The following is a 24077-nucleotide window of genomic DNA, read 5'->3' on the forward strand; positions in this document are numbered from 1 at the left end:
AACATTTAAAAGGCATCTGGATGGGTATATGAATAGGAAGGGTTTGGAGGGATATGGGCCGAGTGGTGACAGGTGGGACTAGATTGGGTTGGGATATCTGGTCGGCATGGACAGGTTGGACCGAAGGGTCTGTTTCCGTGCTGTACATCTCTATGACTCTATGCAGGGGGAAAGCTACACAGACATAGGGAGAACACAAAAACAGTCACCTCGGAGTGGAATTGAACCTGGATCCTTGAGGCAGCAGTGCTAAATACCGAGCCACCATGCTACCCAGGAGCAGGCCTCCATCTGGGTTGAGACCACGTGGGCAACTGGATTTGAAGAACTCTCGGGGTATGTTATATTTATACGTGGCTTGGTTTGATCGCAACTTTGGTCTCCACGTTACATAAAAGGATCTAGAGGGACTGGAGAAAATTGCTGGCATCCCACACATGTATAAAACAAACGGAGGCCACTCTGTCGCTCGTCAAGTCCTGTCTGGAGACAAGCCAGCAAGTGACCACACTCAGTGCTTACCTTGTGTTGTACAATAAGCTCTTCACTGTTGGTGCTGGTTAAGAGCTTGTTCTCCTTTTCCAGTTGTAGTTTACATTCCTCCATCATCTCCACCAGCTTATTTCTGGCTGCTTCAATCTGGAGGCGGAGCAAGTGGTAGGGGGCTTCAGCCTGAAGGTCCTGAAATAATCCAAGCAGCATCGTGAAAATCAAAAGCCAAGGTTTGGAAAGGTATACTGGCGATCACTCGAGACCAGCTCTTCCTGTCACACCATGGGCTTGAGCCACCTCAGGCAGGCTTTACAAACGTCCGGTGGAATGCAATCCTGGGATTCCCACCCCTTGTCAGCGACTTTGATCCGTAGTGGAATAAGGGTCTCGGTTATCAGCCTGCTTCTGCTGCCCCAATCTTGCAAGTTCCAATCTGGGAGTGGGCTTTTCAGATCGTCCCTAATACCACAGAGTGGCACCTCAAGGCAGTGTGCTTTACCCCAGCTCAGGGGCGGGGCAGGGGCGAACCATGATTAGAGATGGGAAGCGTTTGAGAGTTAAGCTCAAAAGGGGTTGCCAACTTCGTGTGTCGTGTCGGAAGACTATGTGGTAAGGGCTTCGTTTTGAAAAGGTAAGTGACCATTAAATCAAACAGAATTGTGACACATACATTAGAATTCATCATCCCGCTAGATAAAGTACTACTCTGCACCATACAACATTGGAATCAAAATCTGACCATGTAAATTACAGAGGAACCTCGATTATCCGGCATTCAATTATCCAAATTTTGGATTATCTGAACAAGATCGCAAGGTCCTGATGCTTGGTTAAACTGTGTTACCTGGCATTTGGTTATCCAAACAAAATACTCCCAACCCGTGTCGCTCAGGTAATCGAGGTTCCTCTGTATTGGCTCAGCCATCTGTTTGGCTGTTTCAAAGCTCCAACAGATGGCTCAGTTTCTGACTGACCTCAAAGGTTTTAATGTATTCGCCTCTAGATGCTTTGTTGACCAAGTTGATCAATGGGATATCATTATGAATGCTTGCCTGAATTCCAAACTTATTAATGGATTCTGACAGGGTCTATAGGCTTGGATCTAGTGGTAGATTTATGAACCATTAAAAGGATTATGTTTTGCAAGTAGATCATGTTGTACTGTTTGATTGCTTTAGCTGATTTATATAGTGGACAGAAATGAATCCTAGAGGGGACAAGGTGTCAATGATGGTTAGGGGGCCTCATATTCTGATTCAGAACCAGGCCAATGTCTCAGTACAAAAGGGTGGGCCATATGACCCTACCCTGTGCTCAAGGGGGTAAACACCACCAGTTGAGTGGCAGGATCATGCTATCAAGACATCTGACCCCTCCCCTGCTCCTGACAATTCCCAATTCCCAATTCCCGGATGAAAATCTAGCCCAAGGCCTCAGGATCTTAGTGCTGAGGGACGCCAACTTGTAGATCCATATTATTCTATATTGACAATGACAGTCAGCCTTGCTGTACATTGTATCCGTAAACTGAGGGATGCTGGGACTGAAACTCAGGGTTCCTTTAACATATAATACAAAAACCCCTTTAGACTTCAATCACTAACCTCATGCCCCCAACATTATTACCATGTTTACTGTGCAGAAACTCAGACAAAATGGGGTGGCACGGTGGCTCAGTGGTTAGCACTGCTACATCACAGCAGCCAGGACCCAGGTTTGGTTCCACCCTTGGGTGACTGCCTGTGTAGAGTTTTCATGTCCACCCTGTGTCTGCGTGGGTATCCCCCGGGTGCTCCGGTTTCCTCCTACAGTCCAAAGATGTGCATGTTAGGTGGATTGGCCCTGCTAAATTGCCCATAATGCCCAGGAATGTGCAGGTTAGGTGGACTGGCTATGCTAAATTCCCCATAATGCCCAGGGATATGCAGGTTAGGTGGATTGGTTATGGGAAATGCAGGGTTATGGGGTAGGGGATATATCTGGGTGAGATGCTCTTCGGAGGGTCGGTGTGGACTCGATGGGCTGAACAGTCTACTTCCACACTGTAGAGATTCTATAAATAAAAGCCTAATCGAACATCAGTCTTTATTTTTGAAGGGGCCTGAGTCCAAAAGGGGGTGAAGGGGTGCTTCAGAATCTCCACGAGTCCAAAAGGGGGTGAAGGGGTGCTTCAGAATCTCCACGAGTTTTGAGAAGATTTGTGGCTCACGTTGAGGTTCTGGATGTAGGTTTGTTCGCTGAGCTGGAAGGTTCATTTCCAGACATTTCGTCACCCTACTAGGTAACATCTTCAGTGGGCCTCCGGGCAAAGCACTGTTCATGATTCCTGCTTTCTATTTATATGTTTGGGTTTCTTTGGGTTGATGATGTCATTTCCTGTGGTGATGTCATTTCCTGTTCCTTTTCTCAATCTATCAACAAACACACCGAGTTAGACCCCATCTAGCACCCCGTTAGAGTCTAACTCAGTGTGTTTGTTGATAGATTGAGAAAAAGAACAGGAAATGACATCACCACAGGAAATGAAATCACCAACCCAAAGAAATCCAAACATATAAATAGAAAGCAGGAATCATGAACAGTGCTTCGACCAGAGGACCACTGAAAATGTTACCCAGTTGGGTGACGAAACGTCTGGAAATGAACCTTCCAGCTTAGCGAACAAACCTACATCCAGTTTCAGTATCTCGCTTCAACCCTTGGTCAGAGTCAATTTGAGCACAGTATTTAGTTCTGGACAAAGTTGGGTTGCGAGGTTTATGAAATTTAAAAGTATTTGATATCAGTTCCTGAGCCCTGGTGAGTCAGCCGTGATCTAAGTGAAGGAGGCCTGAGTGGCTAATTGAGCTTCCTGGTGTTCCTGATGTCTCCAGTCCCATTACCTATTCCCCCATCCCACAGTATTCCCGAGTTTCTGCAGCACTGACCTTCCACTGCTTGTGCAGACTGCGGACAGTATCCTGCAGGCCTTGCTGCTCCTGTTCAGGGAGGATGTCAGTCAGCTCATCGCAAGCCTTCAGAAAAGCATTCAATGTTCTCTGATCTAGCTGGCCAAAGAACTCCTGGGAGGAAGCAATTAGACCATGAATAAGATTAACCATCATCAACTAATGTATGTCTCAGCACTGTAAATCCACCTAATAAAAACTGAAAGAACTGCAGATACCGTAAATCAGAAACAGAAGTTGCTGGAAAAGCTTGGCAGATTTGGCAGCATCTGTGAAGAGAAATCAGAGTTAACGTTTCGGATTCAGTGACCTGTTCTGAGGGGGTGAACCTGAAACGTTAACTCTGATTTCTCTTCACAGATGCTGCCAGGCCTGCTGAGCTTTTCCAGCAACTTCTGTTTTCATTTGTGGTTGCCAATCCACCAACTGGCTCTCATATACTCCGCCCCGGAGGCTCTCAGCCTCATTCCTGAGGAAGGGCTCCTGCCCAAAACGTCGATTTTCCTGCTTCTCGGATGCCACCTGACCTGCTGTGCTTTTCCAGCACCGCTCTAATCTTGACTCTGATCTCCAGCATCTGCAGTCCTCACTTTTGCCTCATGTACTCTATGCCAAGCACAAATTTAATTCTCAATCAATTAATAGATTTACAGGATAAGTTTATTTCAGCAGAATACAGCATAACCTGGAGCAGATGGACTGCAGCAGGTGGAGAAGGGATGGACACAAAAATTGTCCCATATCCTGTGAAACATTTTTTTTTAAAAAAACCTCTAATAGCTCTTCCTCAACGGCACCATGATTTTTCCCAGGGACCAAATTCCATCCCAGATCCATGCTGAGTAAACTGGTCATCACCAGGATGGGGTTACTTACAAAGTGCCCTCAGCAACCCTGGATAGGTTCTGTTATGAGTTCTGACAAAGGGTCACTGGACACGAAACGTTAACTCCTTTTCTCTCTCCACAGATGCTGCCACGCCTGCTGAGTTTCTCCAACACCTGCTGTTTTTGTTTGCGGTTACATTGGGATGGTTTGGGTTGATAGCTTCAGCCAGGGCTTTGGTGGGGGCACTGGGACTCATCCCAGCATCCCAGAGAGTAGGGTGAGACTTGTCAGTGAAGGACAGAATGAAAGAGAGAGTGTGAGAAAGAGAGTAAGGGGGACAAACAGAGAGAGACAAAGTTCGTGGGTGAGTGTTTGAGTGAATGAGTGAGACTGAATAGTGAATGGGTGTATGAGTGTGCATGTGTGTGTGTGAATGAGTGAGACTGAACTGGAGTGTGTGTTGTGTGTGTGTCAGTCTGTCTGTATGTCTATGAATAAGAATGCATATTTGTAACGGTGTGCGTGTGTGTCATCGTGTATGTGCGTAAACCACGAAACTATCATTAATTTTGATAAAGGATCTGGTTCACTCGGGTCCTTTAAGGGAAGGATATCAGCTGTCCTTACCCAGTCTGGTCGACACACCTTTCCAGATCCACAGTGATTTGGCTGATTTCTAACTGCCCTGTGAAAAGCTAGTTCAGTTCAAGGGCAATGAGGAAAGGGCACCAAATACAGGCTTGCCAGCAATGCCCACAATCACAGGAAAGAATTGACCCAAAGCTCAATTTAATTTGCAAACGGGTCCATTCAAATAATTCTCAGGAATGTCTGGTCCATACAAACCTAACGAGTTGCGATTTCAGCACCACCTTTTAGTTCCCCATATGTGCTTGTGTTCATACATCTGCTTCTGTGTGCGGGTTTATCACATTACTGCACCTATCCCTCCGGTAGGATGTTACCGAATAATGTGTACATGGGAAATTTAACAGTAGTCGCATGACTCATGGGTGTGTGCGTGTGCTTATATGTGTGTGTGAGAGTGAGAGTGTGTGTGTGTATATGTATGTGACTCATGGGTGTGTGTGTGCATATATGTGTGTGTGTGAGTGTGTGTGTGAGAGTGTGTGTGTATATGTGTGTGTGAGTGTGTGTGTATGTGTGTGTGAGTGTGTGTGTAAAACAGCAGATAAAAACAGGAGCAGGCTTTATGGGCCAGTTAAATTTTTACCATTCATTTTCAGGGATTTTATTGCTATTAGTATCTATATCTGGTTAATAGTTTTGACAACCAGTTTTAATGGTTGGTCAATTACAAGCTCCAACTAGTGTGAAAACGTCATCACAGCCTGCTCTCTCGTGAGCGAAAGATGGTTGGTAGTGATTTAACCTGAGAGTGACCACACCTCAGGCAAGGGGAGAGATTGAGGACGGTCCATAATGGCAACCTCAGCTGGAGTAGGAATAGACCCCATGCTGTTGTTATCACTGTGTAATACAAACAAGCTGTCCAGCCAACTGAGCTAACCAACTGCTTGCATGCAGCTCAGCTGGCATGAACTGAAAGCATTATCACTAACTCTGTCACTAACAAGAGTTTGTAAGTCCTCTTCAGTGATTGATGCTGTCTCCCTATGAGTTAATAACTGAGCTGAACCTGCTTTATGGGGTCAGATTAGCAACACACAGAAGAGGACCATAGGGGTAAATCTGCGCAATGTTGGTAAATTCTCTAATTTGGAATCTCTCCACATGGATTCTCATCCACAAACAGTAAACATGGATAATCCGCCCAAAAACCCAAAATATTAATGGTCCAGAAGTCGCAGGTTGGACATATGCAATGGGTTCCCGATGGGTGGCGCACCATCCCAATCAGAAAACACGCCCCTGTTCTAGAAAGCAAAATACTGTGAATCTGAAATATGAGCAGAAAAATGCTTGAAACATTTGTCAATCAGGCAACGTTACCCGGAACAAGAAAGCTCTTGCGAGGATATCAAATCAATGATTCACACAGAGTCATAGAGTCATACAGCAAAGAAACAGATAACCAGCCCATGCTGACCATAGTCCCAAACTAAACTAGTCCCACTAGCCTGCGCTTGGCCCATATCCCTCCAAACATTTCTTATTCATGGACCTATCTAACTGCCTTTTGAACGTTGTAACAATACCCGCATCCACCACTTCCTGTGGAAGTTCATTCCACACTCGGAGCACTCTGTGTAAAAAAGTCGCCCCTCATGTCCTTTTTAAATCTTCTCTCATTTTAAAAATATGTCCCCAGTCTTGAAATCCCCAACCCTGCCATTCCTCTTATCTATACCCCTCATGATTTTATAAACCTCTGTAAGGTCACCTCTCAACATCCTATGCTCCAGTGAAAAAAGTCCCAGCCAATCCATCCTGTCTTTATAACTCAAACCCTCCAATATCAACAATATCCTGATAAACCTCTTCCGAACCCTCTTCGGCTTAATAATATCCTCCCTATAACCGGGCGATCAGAACTGTGCACAGCACACCAGAAAAGGCTTCACCAACATCCTGTACAACTTCAACCTGACATCCCAACTCCTATACTCAGTCCTACAGTGCTCTCCAGCTTCCACGTGCTCTAACCCCACATGAGGTTCTGGATCGGACTGCATAGCGACAGAGGTGTCTATCTTACAGCTCGGCCTCCTCAGAGGCTCCCCACTTCTCACCGTGTGCCTCGCCAAAAGCCGATCGGGGTTCCCCACTTCCGCCATGGCTGTCTGGGTCGATTGCAGGACCATTTCCAGATCCTTCCTGCAGTCTTCGAATCTCTTCAGCAGATTACTGTTTGTTTCCATACGCGTCCTCCACTCCGCTCCCTGCTTCACCAGTTCCTGTCGGATAACAGTGTGCAAGATGCAGGTTCATAACGAGAAACAGAGCTTGTTGCAAAGTCCTGTGGGCTGCTTCTGAAGTGTTGGATTGTGGGAAACATAGCAGCCAAATTGGGCACAGCTTGATCTCACTAACATCATCATGAGCATCATTTTCTGTTTTAGTTATGGACTGAGGGATAACTATTGGCCAGGATGTTGAGAAAGCTGCCTGACTCACATTCAATAATCATCGGATCTTACATATCATCCTGAAAACTATTGGTGGGAAAACTTTGGGATGTTCTGAGGTTGTGAGAAGACTCTGAATAATACAATCTCTTTCATTTGAAACATGAATGAAATAAATGAATTATGTATCGGTTGAGGGGTGAATGAGGCTGTAATTGTTCCCTTACCAATAACGCCAGGGATCTTCCACACCTACCTGAGGGGTAGAGAGGAACCTGGTTTATAACATTCAGCTGAATGCACATTTGTGACTATCTAATTCTCTTTCTTTCTTTAATCCTAACTCTTTGGATACGCATTTGGTCAGCTCCAAGTCTATCTTGGTGACTCAGTGTCAATGGTGCTTCCGGGGATGTTTTACTTTCCACTTTGCGGCATTACCTGCGCTATATAAAATCAGCTTGTTGTTGTAAACATCACAGTGGTCAGCCTTGCCTTTCTGTGTGACCTCTGAAACATTGAAACATCGAAATGAGGAGCAGGAGTAGGCCATTCGGCCCTTCGACCCTGCTCTGCCATTCAAGGCTGATCCTCTATTTCAATACCATATTCCCACTTTATGCCCATGCCCCTTGAAGCCCTCTGTGTGGGTCACACTCCGGCTGAATTTCCACATTGTTTCTCCTATCTTACAGCCTCACAGCCTGCCACACAAATCCAGGAAAGATAGCCTAAATGGTGTTGGCCATTTCTCTTGAGTTTTTACAAATTCTTCCCCTCAGAGTTAGGCAGCTGGACTTCCACAGAAGCTTGTGGGAATCAATGGCTGAACTAGGGATCATGTGGAGTTGTAGATAATGCAGAAGGATGTTGTAGATAACAGAGGGACATAGATAAGCTGCAGGGCTGGGCTGAGAGGTGGCAAATGGAGTTTAATGTGGACAAGTGTGAGGTCATTCACTTTGGAAGGGGCAACAGGAATAAAGAGTACTGGGTTAATGGTAAGTTCTTGGTAGTGTAGATGAGCAGAGAGATCTCGGTGTTCATATACATAGATCCTTGCAAGTTGCCACCCAAGTTCATCGGGTTATAAAGAAGGCACACAACGTGTTAGCTTTTATTAGTAGAGGGATCGAGTTTCATAAGATCATGTTGCAGCTGTACAAAACTCTGGGGTGGCTGCACTTGGAGTATTGCTTATAGTTCTGGTTACCACATTATAGGAGGGATGTGGAAGCTTTGGAAAGAGTTCAGAGGAGATTTACTAGAGATGTCGCCTGCTCTGTAGGGAAGGTCTTATGAGGAAAGGCTGAGGAACTTGCGGCTGTTTTCATTAGAGAGAAGAAGTTTGAGAGGTGACTAAATCGAGACATAGAAGATAATCAGAGGGTTAGATGGGATCGACAGTGAGAGCCTTTTTCCTTGGATAGTGATGGCTAGCATGAGGGGACACAGCTTTAAATTGAGGAGTGATAGATATAGGACAAATGTCAGAGGTAGTTTCTTTGTTCAGAGAGTATTAGGGACATGGAACACACTGCCTGCAACAGTAGTCGACTCACCAACCTTAAGGCATTTAAATGGTCACTAGATAGTTATATGGACGAAAATGAAACAGAATAGGTTAGACAGGCTTCAGATTGGTTTCACAGGTAGGCGCAGCATTGAGGGCCGAAGGGCCTGTACTGCACTGTGTTATGAAGATGTGGGTGTACTTTAAGAGAGTTAAAAGTAGCAGAACTACCGGACACAGCACCCAAGTGTTCTCAATAAGGTAACAATGTAACACTTGGTCGAACAACTTGATTAGCTCATTGTTTGGAGACAAAAACAAAGTTGAATTTGGCGAATCAGTTTCAATTCTACCCCGAAAAATATCAAGCTCCAATCCAGTTTGAATTGAGTATACTGACAATCTTAAAAGCCAATGACACCATCTGATGCTTTGAGGGTAAAAGACCAGAGAAAATTGAACAGTTGAGAGGAGATCTGCCAAACCCTGCAAGTAAACAGACTGCTTGAAAAATAGCTGTCTTAAAAGTACCTTTTCGATCAGTAATCTGTGACACAGAAATTCCGAAGAAGAAGAAAAGAAGACACAGAAAGATTGGAATAGAAGAACGAAAGCTGCCTGGTTTGGAGATAAGAAGGGTGGCTTTGTAAATCTGAACTGGGAGTTTTATCGGACTAGTATTATTGAAGGAAAGTTCAAAGATAGGTTAGAGGAAGAAATTGTAAATAGTGGTTAGTTAATTATTCTCTGTTATACTTTAAGAAATAAAGTTGTTAATTTTTACTTTAAATAGTTCTTGGCCACTCGGAGTTTTACAGATTACTGCATGGAACAAATCTTTTCTGTATTGCTGGTTTTAAATTAAGCAGGAGGGTTTACCACGTATCATAACAGCTGTAATGTTCTATGTTCTACTGAAATATTTAAGAACAATAAGTGATGGAAGGAAATGTGGAGCATAGGGACATGGGAAAGTGGGATTAGGATAGTGTGCCTATGAAGGATGGACTAGAGACAAGCCAGAGGTGCTGTAATTTCTGTATAATTCACTGAACCCTTACACTTGATATGCAGCATCTACCTTTACTGCTCACTGGCAACTGGGTTCACCTCTGTGATAGGTTTTACTACACTGATAAGAATCCCCACTTTCTCTCTGTGTCTGTGAGGCCAGATGACACAAATTAACATCTGCAAGGGTGATAGGGCCCTCCTGTGGTGCAGTGGTAGTGTCCCTACCCCTGAACCAGGCAGCCTCGGTTCAAGTTCCATGTGCTCCAAAGGTGCACAAAAACATCTCTGAACAAGTTGAATGAGAAAAATAGGCTTAATAATAAAACAAAGCTCCCTGTGTTGAGAGTAGTCTTACCATCACTCTCAGTGGATGAAGCTCTATGCCAGAGATAAATGCTAATTGATTAAAATAGCTGCCCTAAATTATAAACCTTACACAGGTAAAGAATGCATTTTTTCCAGGCTGATACTTGAGCTGGAATTTTATATTAGGTATATCAAGGAGGACAACCATTTCATAAGCCGTAGTGTCGCAACCCAATCCCAGATGTAATGTCCTTGAAATGAGTTCTAGCCTACCTGGTCTACTGTAGATAAGGTTAGATAGTAGATAAAGATACCTGCACAGTTCATTTCAGCCTGCCCATTTTAATTGATAATTTCTTCTGAATCAAGTATTAGCAGCTAAAATTAATCAATTTAAAACAGTCACTAAGAGAGAGGCTAGGGATCATTTTGACACTTCGCTGGTGCACAATATGGCTTCCACCTCAATATGGCTTCCACCTGGGAGCATTTGACAGAAAGAGCATTGTGCCTGTGATGGAAAATTTGGGAAATGTATTCTGGCAGAGAAAGACACAACGCTATGGTGAAAACGCAAGGGAGAGAGTTCACTTTTAAATTGATACAAGGATCTGGGGAGAGATTGGGGCAGTGGGGTTAGTTTTAGATTGACTCAGAGCTCTGGGGAGAGATTGGGGCTGTGGGATTAGTTTGAGATTGGTACAGGGCTACAGGGAGAGATTGGGGCAGTGGGGTTAGTTTTAGATTGACTCAGGGCTGTGGGGAGAGTTTGGGGCTGTGGGATTAGTTTGAGATTGGTACAGGGCTACGGGGAGACATTGGGGCAGTGGGGTTAGTTTTAGATTAGTTTGGGGCTGTGGGATTAGTTTGAGATTGGTACAGGGCTACGGGGAGAGTTTGGGGCTGTGGGACTAATTTGGTTGCTTGAACAAAGCTGACACAGAGACAATGGAACACATGGCCTCTGAGCTATAAATGTGCTCTGATTCCAAACTTGCAAGCATTCCCCTTCACAGTGAGTAACACTGAGTAAACACTTGCTTCTCTGTCCAATGGGTTTAGGGTTCCAGTTGGAGAGCAGTGTAAATGAAGGTTTGAAGACCGGTTCAGTTCGCAGTAATGGAGAGTCACCTGGAATGCTGCCTGAATATGAAGGATTTTCTTCTGAAGAATGGAGAAATCCAAGTGCCGCAGGACTTTGCTGTCACTCAGCAGGCTCTGAACGACTTGCATGTTCCTCTCTGCCGCAATCGCTGCTTGTTTGCAATCCTCCTGGCAATCTGCCAATTCCTGTATTGGGGGAAAAGGAGCAAGGGTTTTAGTTCCAAGACACCATCGTCAAACCCTGCTGCCCTCCGGTGGGATTGGCACCAACCTGGTGTCTCGCCTTGAAACCGGCTACGGAGTGACCCTCAGCTTCCCCCGGGGAGGTAATTTGATTGGCATGATTCAACGACTCAAAGAAAGCTGTGATTTCCTTCTCCAGTTCATCCAGGGGACTCAGCAACTGCTGAGCTTCCAGGAGCAAACACTGACAGCGCTCCCGAACCTATAGAGAAGGGCAGACATTAACATCAGACAGTGAGAGACACACCGAGTGTGACTTATTCAACATCAAGTCACTTTCTCAACATTTGTATTGGAACAGACATTTTCAACACCAACCTCTTAAAAGTTTGATTTGGAGTTTTAACCACTGAGGGAGTGCTGCACTATCTAGGGGTCAGTACTGAGGGAGTGCTGCACTGTCATCAGGTCAGTACTGAGGGAGTGCTGCAGTGTCGTCGGGTCAGTACTGAGGGAGTGCTACACTGTCGTCGGGTCAGTACTGAGGGAGTGCTGCACTGTCGTCGGGTCAGTACTGAGGGAGCGCTCTATTGTCATAGGGTCAGCACTGAGGGAGTGCTGCACTGTTGGAGGGTCAGTACTGAGGGAGTGCTGCACTATCAGAGGATCAGTACTGAGGGAGTGCTGCACTATAAGAGGGTCAGTACTGAGGGAGTGCTGCACTATAAGAGGGTCAGTACTGAAGGAGTGCTGCACTGTCAGAGGGTTAGTACTGAGGGAGCGCTCCATTGTCAGAGGGTCAGTACTGACGGAGTGCTGCACTATCAGAGGGTCAGTACTGAGGGAGTGCTGCACTGTCAGAAAGTCAGGACTAATGGAGTGCTGCACTTTCAGAGGGTCAGTACTTAGGGAGTGCTGCACTGTCGAAGGGACAGTACTGAGGGAGTGCTGCACTGTCACAGAGTCAGTACTGAGGGTGTGCTGCACTGTCACAGGGTCAGTACTGACAGAGTGCCGCACTGTCAGAAGGTTAGTAGTGAGGGAGTGCAACACTGTCGGAGAGTCAGTTCTGTGGGAGTGCCACACTGTCAGAGAGTCGATACTGAGGGAGCACTGCACTGTCACAGGGTCAGTACTGAGGGAGTGCTGCACTGTCGGAGAGTCAGTACTGAGGGAGTGTTGCAATGTCACAGAGACAGCATTGAGTGAGTGCTGCACTATTGGAAGGTCAGTACTGAGTGAGTGCTGCACTGTTGGAGGATCAGTACTGAGGGAGTGCTGCACTGTCAAAGGGTCAGCACTGAGGGAGTGCTGCACTGTCAAAGAGTCAGTACTGAGGGAATAATGCACTCTCGGAGGGTCAGTACTGAGGGAGTGCTGCACTGTCAAAGGGTCAGCACTGAGGGAGTGCTGCACTGTCAAAGGGTCAGTACTGAGGGAGTGTTGCACTGTCAAAGGGTCAGTACTGAGGGAGTGCTGCACTGTTGGATGGTTAGTACTGAGGAAGCAATGCACTGGTAAAAGTGTTGTATCTCAGGTGAGAATACAAAGGGTATATAATCCCTTTATCCAGGTGGAAGATTAAGACACTATTGTACTGTAAGAGGAAGCCATTTTCCTAGAATTGTGGCCTACATTTATCCCTCATCCAAACACAGAGAACCATCTTACTTTTCGTTTGTGGGAACTGGATCCTGTGTTGACCTGCTTGAGACAATATGATGTGAAGACAATAAACTACATCAGAACAAATGCTTATTCACCCCTGGGGGTGGGGAATGAGTTTCACCATTTAACACCATCTGGATAGGTACAAAAGCAAATCAAAGAAAGATTTTTAAATTATGCAGATTAAACTTTTCAAGAGGGGGCAATGGAAAACTACAAAAGTGAAAAAACCAGAACAAAAAGTCACAATTGCAGTTTAAAATACCTTTAACCGTGAGGGTAAACCCACCTCCTGAGAAGGGGTGGGGCATTGGAGACGAGGGGACAACTCTGTGGAACAGGGTTTTAGAACAAGGTTCCTTCTGACTGGAATTCCCTGGGGGATGTGGGACTGGTGAATGTATCCATTATTGAATAATGTCGAACTGTCGAACTTGTATGATATGACTGACGATAAAGCTCAATTCTCTCAGTCTCACATCCCTTTCTGTAGGGAGCTCAGAGTGACTGAGAAGGTACAGGGCTAGGACAGTTTAATACTGTTCTGTTTATCATTCGCTGTCTCCGCAAAACTCTTCAGCTTGTCCACTTCATCCCCCTGCGAGTACTGCCTGAGGCAGAGAACCTGGCATGGACCACTCTACAGGTTGTTCTGTTATAATGCGACAGTTCTGTTTTTCTGCGGCCCCAGTACTATTGAAAATCACGACTACGGAAAACCGTGACAGAAAATCGCACTGCAGAGAATTGTTAAGAAAAAAAATCACTTCAGTAGAAAGGTTGCACTATCCAAACAACGTCCACAATTCGTCAATTGTGTTCCAGCCAATTTGCGCTGACGAAACGCACGTTACAGCAGAACGGCCTGTACTCGCACTGGACAAAATGAACCACGGTGCTCAGAATGGTTCACCCTGGTCAGGTGGACACATGATTCATCGGACACCCATTGACCATCGCTGACCAGAAGGCCACACTGGTCAGATTGAGCACACAATTGGTCTTCTTCAGACTGGTCTAACTGTTTCACTCCTACCCTGAGGCACATGTTAATTGCTGAGTCCTGATTAAAACTCTCCCATTTACTCAGAACTCTGAGCTTCCCTCATTCTGAGGCTGATCCTTACTTTTATCAGCTGATCCTTAATGGTGGACATCGTGGACAGCATCTGTGTTACTTCATCCTGCGGGGTGTCCTTTGTTAACTGCTGAGCTGTCTTGGAAACCAGTTTGTACTGAGCTTCCATTATTGGCACCTTTTGTTTTATAACCTGCACAGGACACCAGAAAAACAAACATCAGCTCGTAACAATCGTACATCCAGCAACCAGCACTTTAAAACTAACGTCAAGGAAGAAAGACCTTTTAGAGACACCTGCCTTTATACATCAATGGATCAAAGTGGCTCCATTTACTGTGCAATTCAGGTAAACAGTGTTAGCACTACTTGTGATTTAATTTCAATTTACTCACAGGGTGAGGGCATCACTGGCGAGGCTAGTATTTATGACCCATTCCTAATTGCCCAGAGGGCAGTTAGGAGTCAACCACATTGCTATGTGTCTGGAATCACATGTAGGCCCGACCAGGTAAAGATGGCAGATTTCTTTCCCAAAAGAATATTAGTTAACCGGATGGGCTTTTCCAGCAATTGACAATGGCTTCATGATCAGCATTAGATCCTTAATTCCAGATTCCTTATTGAATTCAAATTCTGCCACATGCAATGGCAGGATTTGAATCTGGGTCCCCAGAACATTAGCAGAGCTTCTGGATTAATAGACTAGCAATAGTATCACTAGGCCACCACCTCCCGATAATATATTCAAACCCATTCATCAATGATAAATAAAAATCACAAGGTCTTTCAAGACCTGCACCAAACAGGCATACAGTCTGCCAACATTGGCTTTTTCTGAATCTGTTTTCTGTCCATCTTGGGTGTTAGTTTTATGACTACTCACATCCCCACTGCACGTACACATGCAAATGCAATGAGACATTTGTAAATGTGCACGTAGTACAAGTACTCAAAGACACACATGCACAATGCAGTGATTGTAACGAGGTCAGCCAGCTGGCTCGCATTGGATATGAGTTCCCTGACTGGGGCTGTTAGCCTGGTCCAATCTGGGAGCACTGGCTGACAGATTAAAAAGGGGAGTGGTTAAGTCCGACTGCCTGCCCCTCTTCCATGGTTACGTTAGAGCCCGGGTGTCCTTGGAGAAGGAGCACGCGGTATCCACCAATACCCTGGAGTTGTTCAGGGAGAGGTGGGTGCCGCAGGGAGTGGAGTGCATTATTTCCCTCTCCAACTCTATTTTGATTTAATCCCTGCCCTCCCCTTCACTGTTTGATCACACAGCACTGCCCTTTGATGTGAAGGGCACTGCTTGTCACTGGCCACTCGGGTGTTTTCCAATCTTCCTGGTGGTGGAAATTGAATAAAGATTTGTGCACCTTGTGTCTTTCACTGTGTCTCACACCTGCACACACACAACATGGGTGCTGGGGAAAAAATAAAAAGGGGAGTGTCAGAGATGCTGACACTGTGATAGCTGGCTCTGAATGAGGCCGTATTAAAGTTTGTGTGTGAGTAAGTGGAGACTTGGTGACAGGATACCAGCCTCTATGGGGAGTTATTTCACAGGCACACATTCTTCAAATATGTCAGTTAAGGAGAGAAACATTTCACATGTGGGTCTCTTTGCTATTTTGCTTTTAAGGAATATTCCTGCTGAATCTCTCCTTATGTGCTATTTACTTGAAATTTTTACCTCAATATTCTGGATGCAACCGTCCACACGAAATAAAATTGCATCTAACAGTTACTTCAGAATATATACTCAACAGCTTGACTCCACCCAGGGCAATGCAGCTCACTTGATCAGCACCACAGCCATAAACATCCACCCCCTCCACCACCAACACTCAGTAGTAGCAGTGTGTACCACGTACCAGATGTACTGCAGAAACTCACCAAGGTTCCTTCCACAGCACCTTCCACTTCGACATAGAAAGGCAAGGGCAGCAGGTAGATGGGAACACCAGTAATTACAAGCTCCCCTCCACAATGCTCACCATCCTGACTTGAAAATATACCGCTGCTCTTCAGTGTCACTGGAAATGCCCCCTGTAATGGCGTTGTGGATCTACCTAAAGCACATAGACTGCAGAGGTTCAAGAAGGCAGCTCACCAACACCTTCACAAGGGCAACTAGGGACAGGCAATAAATGCTGGGCCCAGCCAGCGATGCCCACGTTGTCTGAATGAATTATAAAAAAGTTGTTTCTCTTTCTCCGTCTCTCTAACTCTTACTTCAATTGGTCACAACAAATGTCAATCATCCACTCTCACCTGAAAGTGCTCCTGGGTTAGATTTCCAGCAGGGGTTGGGTATTAAGCTGACATTGCGGAGCATGCCAACTGCAATCCAGTGTTATACCCAGGTGCCACGTCTGCCCCACACGTACGTACCTCCATATCTTGCACGTAAGTCTTGATATTGAGAAAAGACACATCGACTGGTGAGTTCTGTTTCTCATTCGCTGTCTCCACGAAACTCTTCAGAGCCGATACTCCGTCCAGATACTCCTTCTTCAGCTTGTCCACTTCATCCGCCCGGGCGTACTGCAACGGGGACATGACACAGTTAGCTCAGAGGTTGGAAGGCAATCATACCCTCCACTAATAGAGTTGGGAAGAGTATCACCCCCTAACCCAGCTGGCTCCAAGCTTACTTCACAATACAACCCCATTCATCTCCAAATACCCAGAAATAATGTTTCTGTCTCCTCCTTATACTTCAATACAAGCTGCTGGAAGACACAGGTTCCACACAGGAAATTTGCGTCCCTTAGTCGTGGGGGCAAGAACCAGGAGAGACAGACTCAAAATAAGGGTCAGGTTGATTGGCGATAAGGAGGAATTTGTTCATTCAGAGGCCGGTGAGTCTTTGGAAATATAAACAGAAAATTCAGCAGGTCTGGCAGCGTCTGCCGAGAGAAACCAGAGTTAACGTTCTGAGGAAGGGTCACTGGACCCAGACGTTAATTCGGATTTCTCTCCACAGATGCTGCCGGACCTGCTGAGCTTTTCCAGCAATTTCTGATTTCGTTTCTGATTTACAGCATCCGCAATTCTTTCAGGTTTTACTTGGTAAATCTTTGGAGTTTTCTACGCTCGAGTGTCGGGAGAGCTCAATCATTGACTACGTTCCAGACAAGGATTGATAGATTTCGCGAGACTGAACCTATCAAGGGATAGTGTTGGAAAATGACACTGAGATAGAAAACCAGACATGATCTAATTGAAGGGTGGAGCAGGTTTGAGGGGCTGAATGGCCTCTTCCTGGAGCTATTTCCTGGAAGATATTTTCCTAATCAATCTGGTCAGAGATGTTACAATGCCTCTGAAGCAGGGGGACTTGATCCAGAAGCTCCTGCTTCAGAGGTAGGGACATTACCACTGCACCATAAGAGCCCTTCATACAATAGCTATCCTTGAATAGTGGTGACCATGAATTGGTTCCCTCTAAAGTGTTCTGATTAAACAGCAACATCTCATCACTTTTCAAAGATCCACTTAGTATCACAGAATCCCTGCAGTGTGGAAAGAGACAATTCGACCCATCAAGTCTGCACTAACTCTCTGAAGGGTACTCACCCTAACTCTATATCCCCGGATATTCCCATGGCTAACCCACCTAACCTACACATTCCTGGGCACTATGGGGCAATATAGCATGGCCAATCCACCTGACCTGCACATCTTTGGACTGTGGGAGGAAACCGGAGCACCCCCACGCAGACACGGGGAGAAAGTGCAAACTCTACACAGTCAGTCACCCGAAGCTGGAATCGAACCCGGGTCCCTGTGGCTGTGAGGCAATAGCACTAACCACTGAGCTATCCTCTGGGACAGTGGGATGGAGATGATAAAAAGGTTCCTCTCCTGAAAATTGTCAAATTTGTTGTAAAAATCCGAGAAATCCTTATGCTAATAGGATGAATATCCAGCAATGTCTCCTTGGACATGAGCACACAGGTGACTCCTGTCCAACCGCAGAAGCTTGGTTTTTAATGCAACCTGAAGTGACCTCGCAAACCACTCCACTGATGCAAGAACGAGGATTAGTGTCATCTTCAAAAGGCATCAGATGATTCAGAATAATTACTGGCCACAAACAGCATAATGGTGGCCGCTCCCACTCTTTGAATAGCCCTGAACACAGAGCCCTTCCAAGCTGCGAGTTGTCCCTTTCTCCCGTGTCATCCAGCACTGCTGGCCTCTGGGATTTTCCAATTCTAAAAGGAGGCGAAATTGGACCTGGATCGACCTACATGTTTCACTTTGACGAAGAGCTCCCTCCAACGCCCGTTCAGTAACAGCAGCTGCTGTTTGAGATCTCGGGAGACTGATTCGTCGCATGTCTCGATGAGGAAATTCCCAGCATCATTCATGACGGAGTGCTGTTGGATCCAGTGAGGGAGGTGTCGGAAGAAGTCCTTCAAACACAAACGTATAAATAACGAATGTTAAATACGAGTGATTGGTGCAACAGCCCAAAATGATGTCCCCTTCACAGAGGACATTGGGAGGCAACAGGCGCATCAACTTTTTTCTTTCGAATCCCTACAGTAGGGAAACAGGCCCTTCGGCCCAACAAGTCCACACTGACCCTCCAAAGAGTACACCACCCAGACCCATTCCCCAACCCTATTACTCTACATTTACCCCCAACTAATGCACCCAACCTACACACCCCTGAACACTATAGGCAATTTAGTATGACCAATTCACCAAACCTGCACATCTTTGGTTCATGGGAGGAAACTAGAGCACCCAAAAGATGCTTATTATTCTATTATTCCTTGTCCCTCAGTACACCTAGAGGAAATCCACACAGACAGGGGGAGAAAGTGCAAACTCCACACACAGTGGTCCAAGGCTGGAACTGAACCCAAATCCCTGCTGCGAGGCAGCAGTGCTAACCACTGATCCACTGTGATGCCCACAACCTGCTTAAAGTGAAGTCTTGGGTGTTGTGACTTTAAGCCAGAAGGATATGCTCCAGTGCTCAAGCCAATGGCCTCACTGAGGAAGAGATGGACATTAAGGGATTCCGTCCTCCTGAAGAAAATGCATTGAAACCCTGGCGATATGACGTCAAACAGCCCGAGTGAAAAAAAACCAATACTTCAACATTCAACCTTCAACCTTCAACCGCTACCAAAGGCAAGTTAATGTTGACATTCAACAAACCATCATTAATGGGATCTTGCTTTGCATGTAATGGCTATCATATCTGCTTGCAGAATGACAATGGTTTCACTCCAAAGTCACTAATCTGAAGAGGTGGTTGTGAGTGGTCCGCAACTTAAAACACATTTGGGCTCTTTAATCCAGGGCTGAATACCTGTGATAGTCACAGTCAGCAAGTCAGGCACAGACTGTGCTGAAAACTGCATTTACTTTTCAAAGCTAAGTTACGGTACAGGTTTCCAATTGATGCTATTTGTAGAATCACAACTGTAAAATCTCCCATGAACCTTCTTTGTGGAATGGAACTGTCTATTATTTTCTGAAAGGAACATTCCTTTGAATGTTCAGGAGTGGTAACATACTGTGACACATGGGGCTGCAAGTAAGTTTGTAATTAAAAACAACCAGTTTTAACAACAGAAATACTCCTGCCACCGAATAATCTGATTTTAATTCAATAAAAATAGCTTCATTAAAAAGCATTTATTACCTGAAGAAATTAAATGTTAAGTATACTTATTAAAATAACTTTTAAAAGTTAAAAATGTAATGTTTAAAAACTTGTGTAAAATGCCTACTGGGTGTCCCTGCATCCAAAAATATGTTTAAGTTAAAGAGACTTCTTGTACGTTTACAGTGGAGCACAAATGCCAGAAACTCAGGATGCTAACTGATTCAATCTGATGTGTGGTCAGTTCTCCAGACAGTCTTTTGAAATCAATGGTAAAAATTGCAGAAACTCGATATACAGTGAGTGTGATTTGTGCTTGAAATATCCTGTTCGTTCATGGTGATTTTGGGATCACGACAAGTTCACTGTCCAGATTAAGCTCTTAATTTCCACATACAGCTTGCTCTGCTAAGTTGCGCATTTTGTTCACACAAGTTCGTTCGAACACGATTGCCGAATTGGGGATACTGCTTCTAAAGTGCACGTGTATTGGTTACAAGGCGATTGCAGTCCCATTAGTTTCAATGGTGCTGCTATTGTTCCATTTTCGTATGACACAGGATCACACCAGAACGGAAATGCCATGTCACAGCAGAACTGACTGTAGAAGCATTTGAACCAAAATATGCAGTAAATTCTGATTTGCCTCACTCCCACTGCTCCTGGATTCCTCCCAGATGCTAAACCCATCTCAAGTCCTCACACTCCAGGATGATATCAATCTGTGTCAGCATCATGTGATATTCACAAGGGGGTTAATTCTATACTCATTGATGTTTCAATTCATACAAGCCTGCTGTTAACCAACAGAAGCTCACTATTATCGGATGTCAGTTCAGTCTCACCCCATACCAGCTCACCACTTCCCTATTATCCAACTGTTTTTTTTAAAATTAATTCTCGGGATCAGGGTGATCCCTGGCTAGACCCATCAGGCAGTTAAGAGTCAACCCCATCGCTGTGGGTCTGGAGTCACATGTAAGCCAGACCAGGTAAGGATGGCACTTTCCTCCCCGAGAGGGCATTAGTGAACCAGATGGGTTTTGCACCCCCCCCACAAACATGGTCACCATTAGAATCTTCGTTCCATTTTTTATAACACCTCATAGAGTCATACAGCACAGAAACGGACCCTTCATTCCAACTTATCCATGGCGACCAGATATCCTAACCTAAGCTAACTTGGCCCATGTCCCTCTAAACCCTTCCTATTCATATCCCCATCCAGATGCCCTTTAAATGCTGTAATTATACCAGCCTCCACCACTTCCTCTGGAGGCTCATTCCATACTCCAAACACTTAGTGGGGTTTGAACCTGGGTCCCCAGAGCATTAACCGAGTTTCTGGACTAATAGTCGAGTGATAATACCAGTAGGCCACTGTCTCCCCACTGATCACAATCCTGCATTTGCACCGGATTAGCCTGACATCAATGTATTGTCACCACTGCCTGCTATCACTCACCTATTGCCCCTTTTTTTTTAGATTACTTACAGTGTGGAAACAGGCCCTTCGGCCCAACAAATCCACACCGACCTGCCGAATCGCACCCACCCAGACCCATTCCCCTACATTTACCCCTGCACCTAACACTACAGGCAATTTAGCGTGGCCAATTCACCTAACCTGCACATTTTTGGAGTGTGGGAGGAAACCGGAGCACCCGGAGGAAACCCACGCAGACACGGGGAGAATGTGCAAACTCCACACAGTCGGTCGCCTGAGGCGGGAATTGAACCCGGGTCTCTGGAGCTGTGAGGCAGCAGTGCTAACCACTGTGCCACCGTGCCGCCCACTTTTCCAGCTCACTGTTACCCAGTGCCTGCTCACTGCTTCTCCTGTACCCCTTCACTTTGTCATTACACTGATGGTTCAGTTGTCTTTAAAAAGAGAAGGGAGAAGACTCCCATTGTACAGGTTTTACCTTCTTGACGAGTTCTGGCTGATTCAGCATTTTCTCGCCGTCTTCCAGCCAGGCCTGGAGAGTTGCCACTGTGCTGCTGTACCTGTCCCAGTTGGTGACCACCTCCTCCAGCATGCTCCTCACACTGCGCACCTCCACTGACAGATTGCGCCACTGCACCGTCGAGTCGCTCAGGAACTTGCTGACGGTCTCTCTCTCTTCAGCTGCAGGGGACAAGACGAGACAGGGTGAGATCCTCGAGTACAGCGGGCAGAGGATGCGGGCAAAGATGCCAGCCCCCGGCGCCCAGAGGTAGCGGTTACCTGAGTTTTCGACTTTCAGGTAAGCATCGGCCGCGTGCTTCAGAGACTGGAAGGTGACCTCATAGTGTCCAAAGAACTTGTTGCCTTCCACAAATGACTGCAGAGAAAGATCAAAGCTGTCAACGGGGGATTTGGGAGTCTTTTACACTGAAAAACTAATAAGCTAACTTTGAAAAAAACAATGGACTGATTCGAGAGTGATGTGCTGGAAAAGCACAGCAGGCCGGGTAGCATTTGAGGAGCAGGAGAATCGACATTTTGGGCATAAGCCCTTCATCAGGAATGAGGATCAACCGCGCCCAACAGACTGATGCCGATAAGTCAAGAGGGAATTGTAAAGGGGAGGAACTGAAGTCATGCAGAATCTCAGTGACATTTCCCAGATTTCCACACCCTGTTTTTCCTTTGTAAACAACAGCTTCCTGATACTACCCCAGAATGGTCTGGTTCTAAGATTAAGGGAATGCTCTTCTGCTGAACGATTGCCTTCCATTCTGGTCAGCACATGACGGGGTCGATGTGGAAGCTCTGGAGAGGGTGTGGAAGAGGTTTACCAGGATGCTGCCTGGATTAGAGGCTACAAGCTGTCAGGAGAGGCTGGATAGACTGGGGTTGTTTTCTCTGACGTGGCGGAGGCTGAGGGAAGGCTTGATAGAATTCCATAAAATAATGAGATGCATAGATAGGATTGACAGTCCGAATCTTTCTTCCCCAGAGTTGAAATATCTCATACTCAGGGGCACACAATAAAGGTGAGAGGGGGAAAGTTCAAAGGAGATGTGAGGGACAAGGTTGTTACACACAGTGTGGTAGGAGTCTGGAACGCACTACCAGGGGTGGTAGCAGAGGCAGTTACAATAGGGCTGTTTAAGGGGCTTTTAGATAAGCACATGAATATGCGAGAAATGGAGGGATATGGACTAAGGGAAGGTAGAAGGGATTAAGTTAATTTGGCGCCATGTTCAGCACAATCTCGTGGGCTGAAGGGCCTGTACCTGTGCTGTACAGGTCTCCATTCTATACATTACCCCTGAATGGCCTGGCTCTAATATTAAGGAAATGTCCCTTGCTTGTGGAACAGCCCCTCCTGCCACCCTGTCAATTTCTAAGTAAAAACAATGACTGCAGATGCTGGAAACCAGATTCTGGATTAGTGGTGCTGGAAGAGCACAGCAGTTCAGGCAGCATCCAAGGAGCTTCGAAATCGACGTTTCGGGCAAAAGCCCTTTATCAGGAATAAAGGCAGTGAGCCTGAAGTGTGGAGAGATAAGCTAGAGGAGGGTGACCCTGTCAGTTTCTCTCTGTCCACCCTGTCAGTTTCTCTCTGTCCACCCTGTCAGTTTCTCTCTGTCCACCCTGTCAGTTTCTCTCTGTCCACCCTGTCAGTTTCTCTCTGTCCACCCTGTCAGTTTCTCTCTGTCCACCCTGTCAGTTTCTCTCTGTCCACCCTGTCAGTTTCTCTCTGTCCACCCTGTCAGTTTCTCTCTGTCCACCCTGTCAGTTTCTCTCTGTCCACCCTGTCAGTTTCTCTCTGTCCACCCTGTCAGTTTCTCTCTGTCCACCCTGTCAGTTTCTCTCTGTCCACCCTGTCAGTTTCTCTCTGTCCACCCTGTCAGTTTCTCTCTGTCCACCCTGTCAGTTTCTCTCTGTCCACCCTGTCAGTTTCTCTCTGTCCACCCTGTCAGTTTCTCTCTGTCCACCCTGTCAGTTTCTCTCTGTCCACCCTGTCAGTTTCTCTCTGTCCACCCTGTCAGTTTCTCTCTGTCCACCCTGTCAGTTTCTCTCTGTCCACCCTGTCAGTTTCTCTCTGTCCACCCTGTCAGTTTCTCTCTGTCCACCCTGTCAGTTTCTCTCTGTCCACCCTGTCAGTTTCTCTCTGTCCACCCTGTCAGTTTCTCTCTGTCCACCCTGTCAGTTTCTCTCTGTCCACCCTGTCAGTTTCTCTCTGTCCACCCTGTCAGTTTCTCTCTGTCCACCCTGTCAGTTTCTCTCTGTCCACCCTGTCAGTTTCTCTCTGTCCACCCTGTC

General features: G+C 46.0%; 1 protein-coding gene across 1 annotated transcript in view; it reads right to left on the reverse strand.

Annotated features, from left to right (window-relative positions):
- syne1b (spectrin repeat containing, nuclear envelope 1b) overlaps nucleotides 1-24077 on the reverse strand; it is a 502247-nt gene that overhangs the window by 397775 nt on the left and 80395 nt on the right. Inside the window, exons 15-24 of the mRNA XM_043696857.1 lie at nucleotides 22050-22146; nucleotides 21748-21950; nucleotides 18450-18614; nucleotides 16585-16737; nucleotides 14234-14377; nucleotides 11527-11700; nucleotides 11283-11441; nucleotides 6983-7147; nucleotides 3420-3554; nucleotides 523-681 (exon numbers count right to left, since the gene is read on the reverse strand). Coding sequence (XP_043552792.1) covers nucleotides 523-681; nucleotides 3420-3554; nucleotides 6983-7147; nucleotides 11283-11441; nucleotides 11527-11700; nucleotides 14234-14377; nucleotides 16585-16737; nucleotides 18450-18614; nucleotides 21748-21950; nucleotides 22050-22146 — 1554 coding nt within the window. The remainder of the gene's footprint in view (nucleotides 1-522; nucleotides 682-3419; nucleotides 3555-6982; nucleotides 7148-11282; nucleotides 11442-11526; nucleotides 11701-14233; nucleotides 14378-16584; nucleotides 16738-18449; nucleotides 18615-21747; nucleotides 21951-22049; nucleotides 22147-24077) is intronic.

This window comes from Chiloscyllium plagiosum, chromosome 9 (assembly GCF_004010195.1).
Source record: "Chiloscyllium plagiosum isolate BGI_BamShark_2017 chromosome 9, ASM401019v2, whole genome shotgun sequence".
NCBI classification, from domain to species: Eukaryota; Metazoa; Chordata; class Chondrichthyes; order Orectolobiformes; family Hemiscylliidae; genus Chiloscyllium; species Chiloscyllium plagiosum.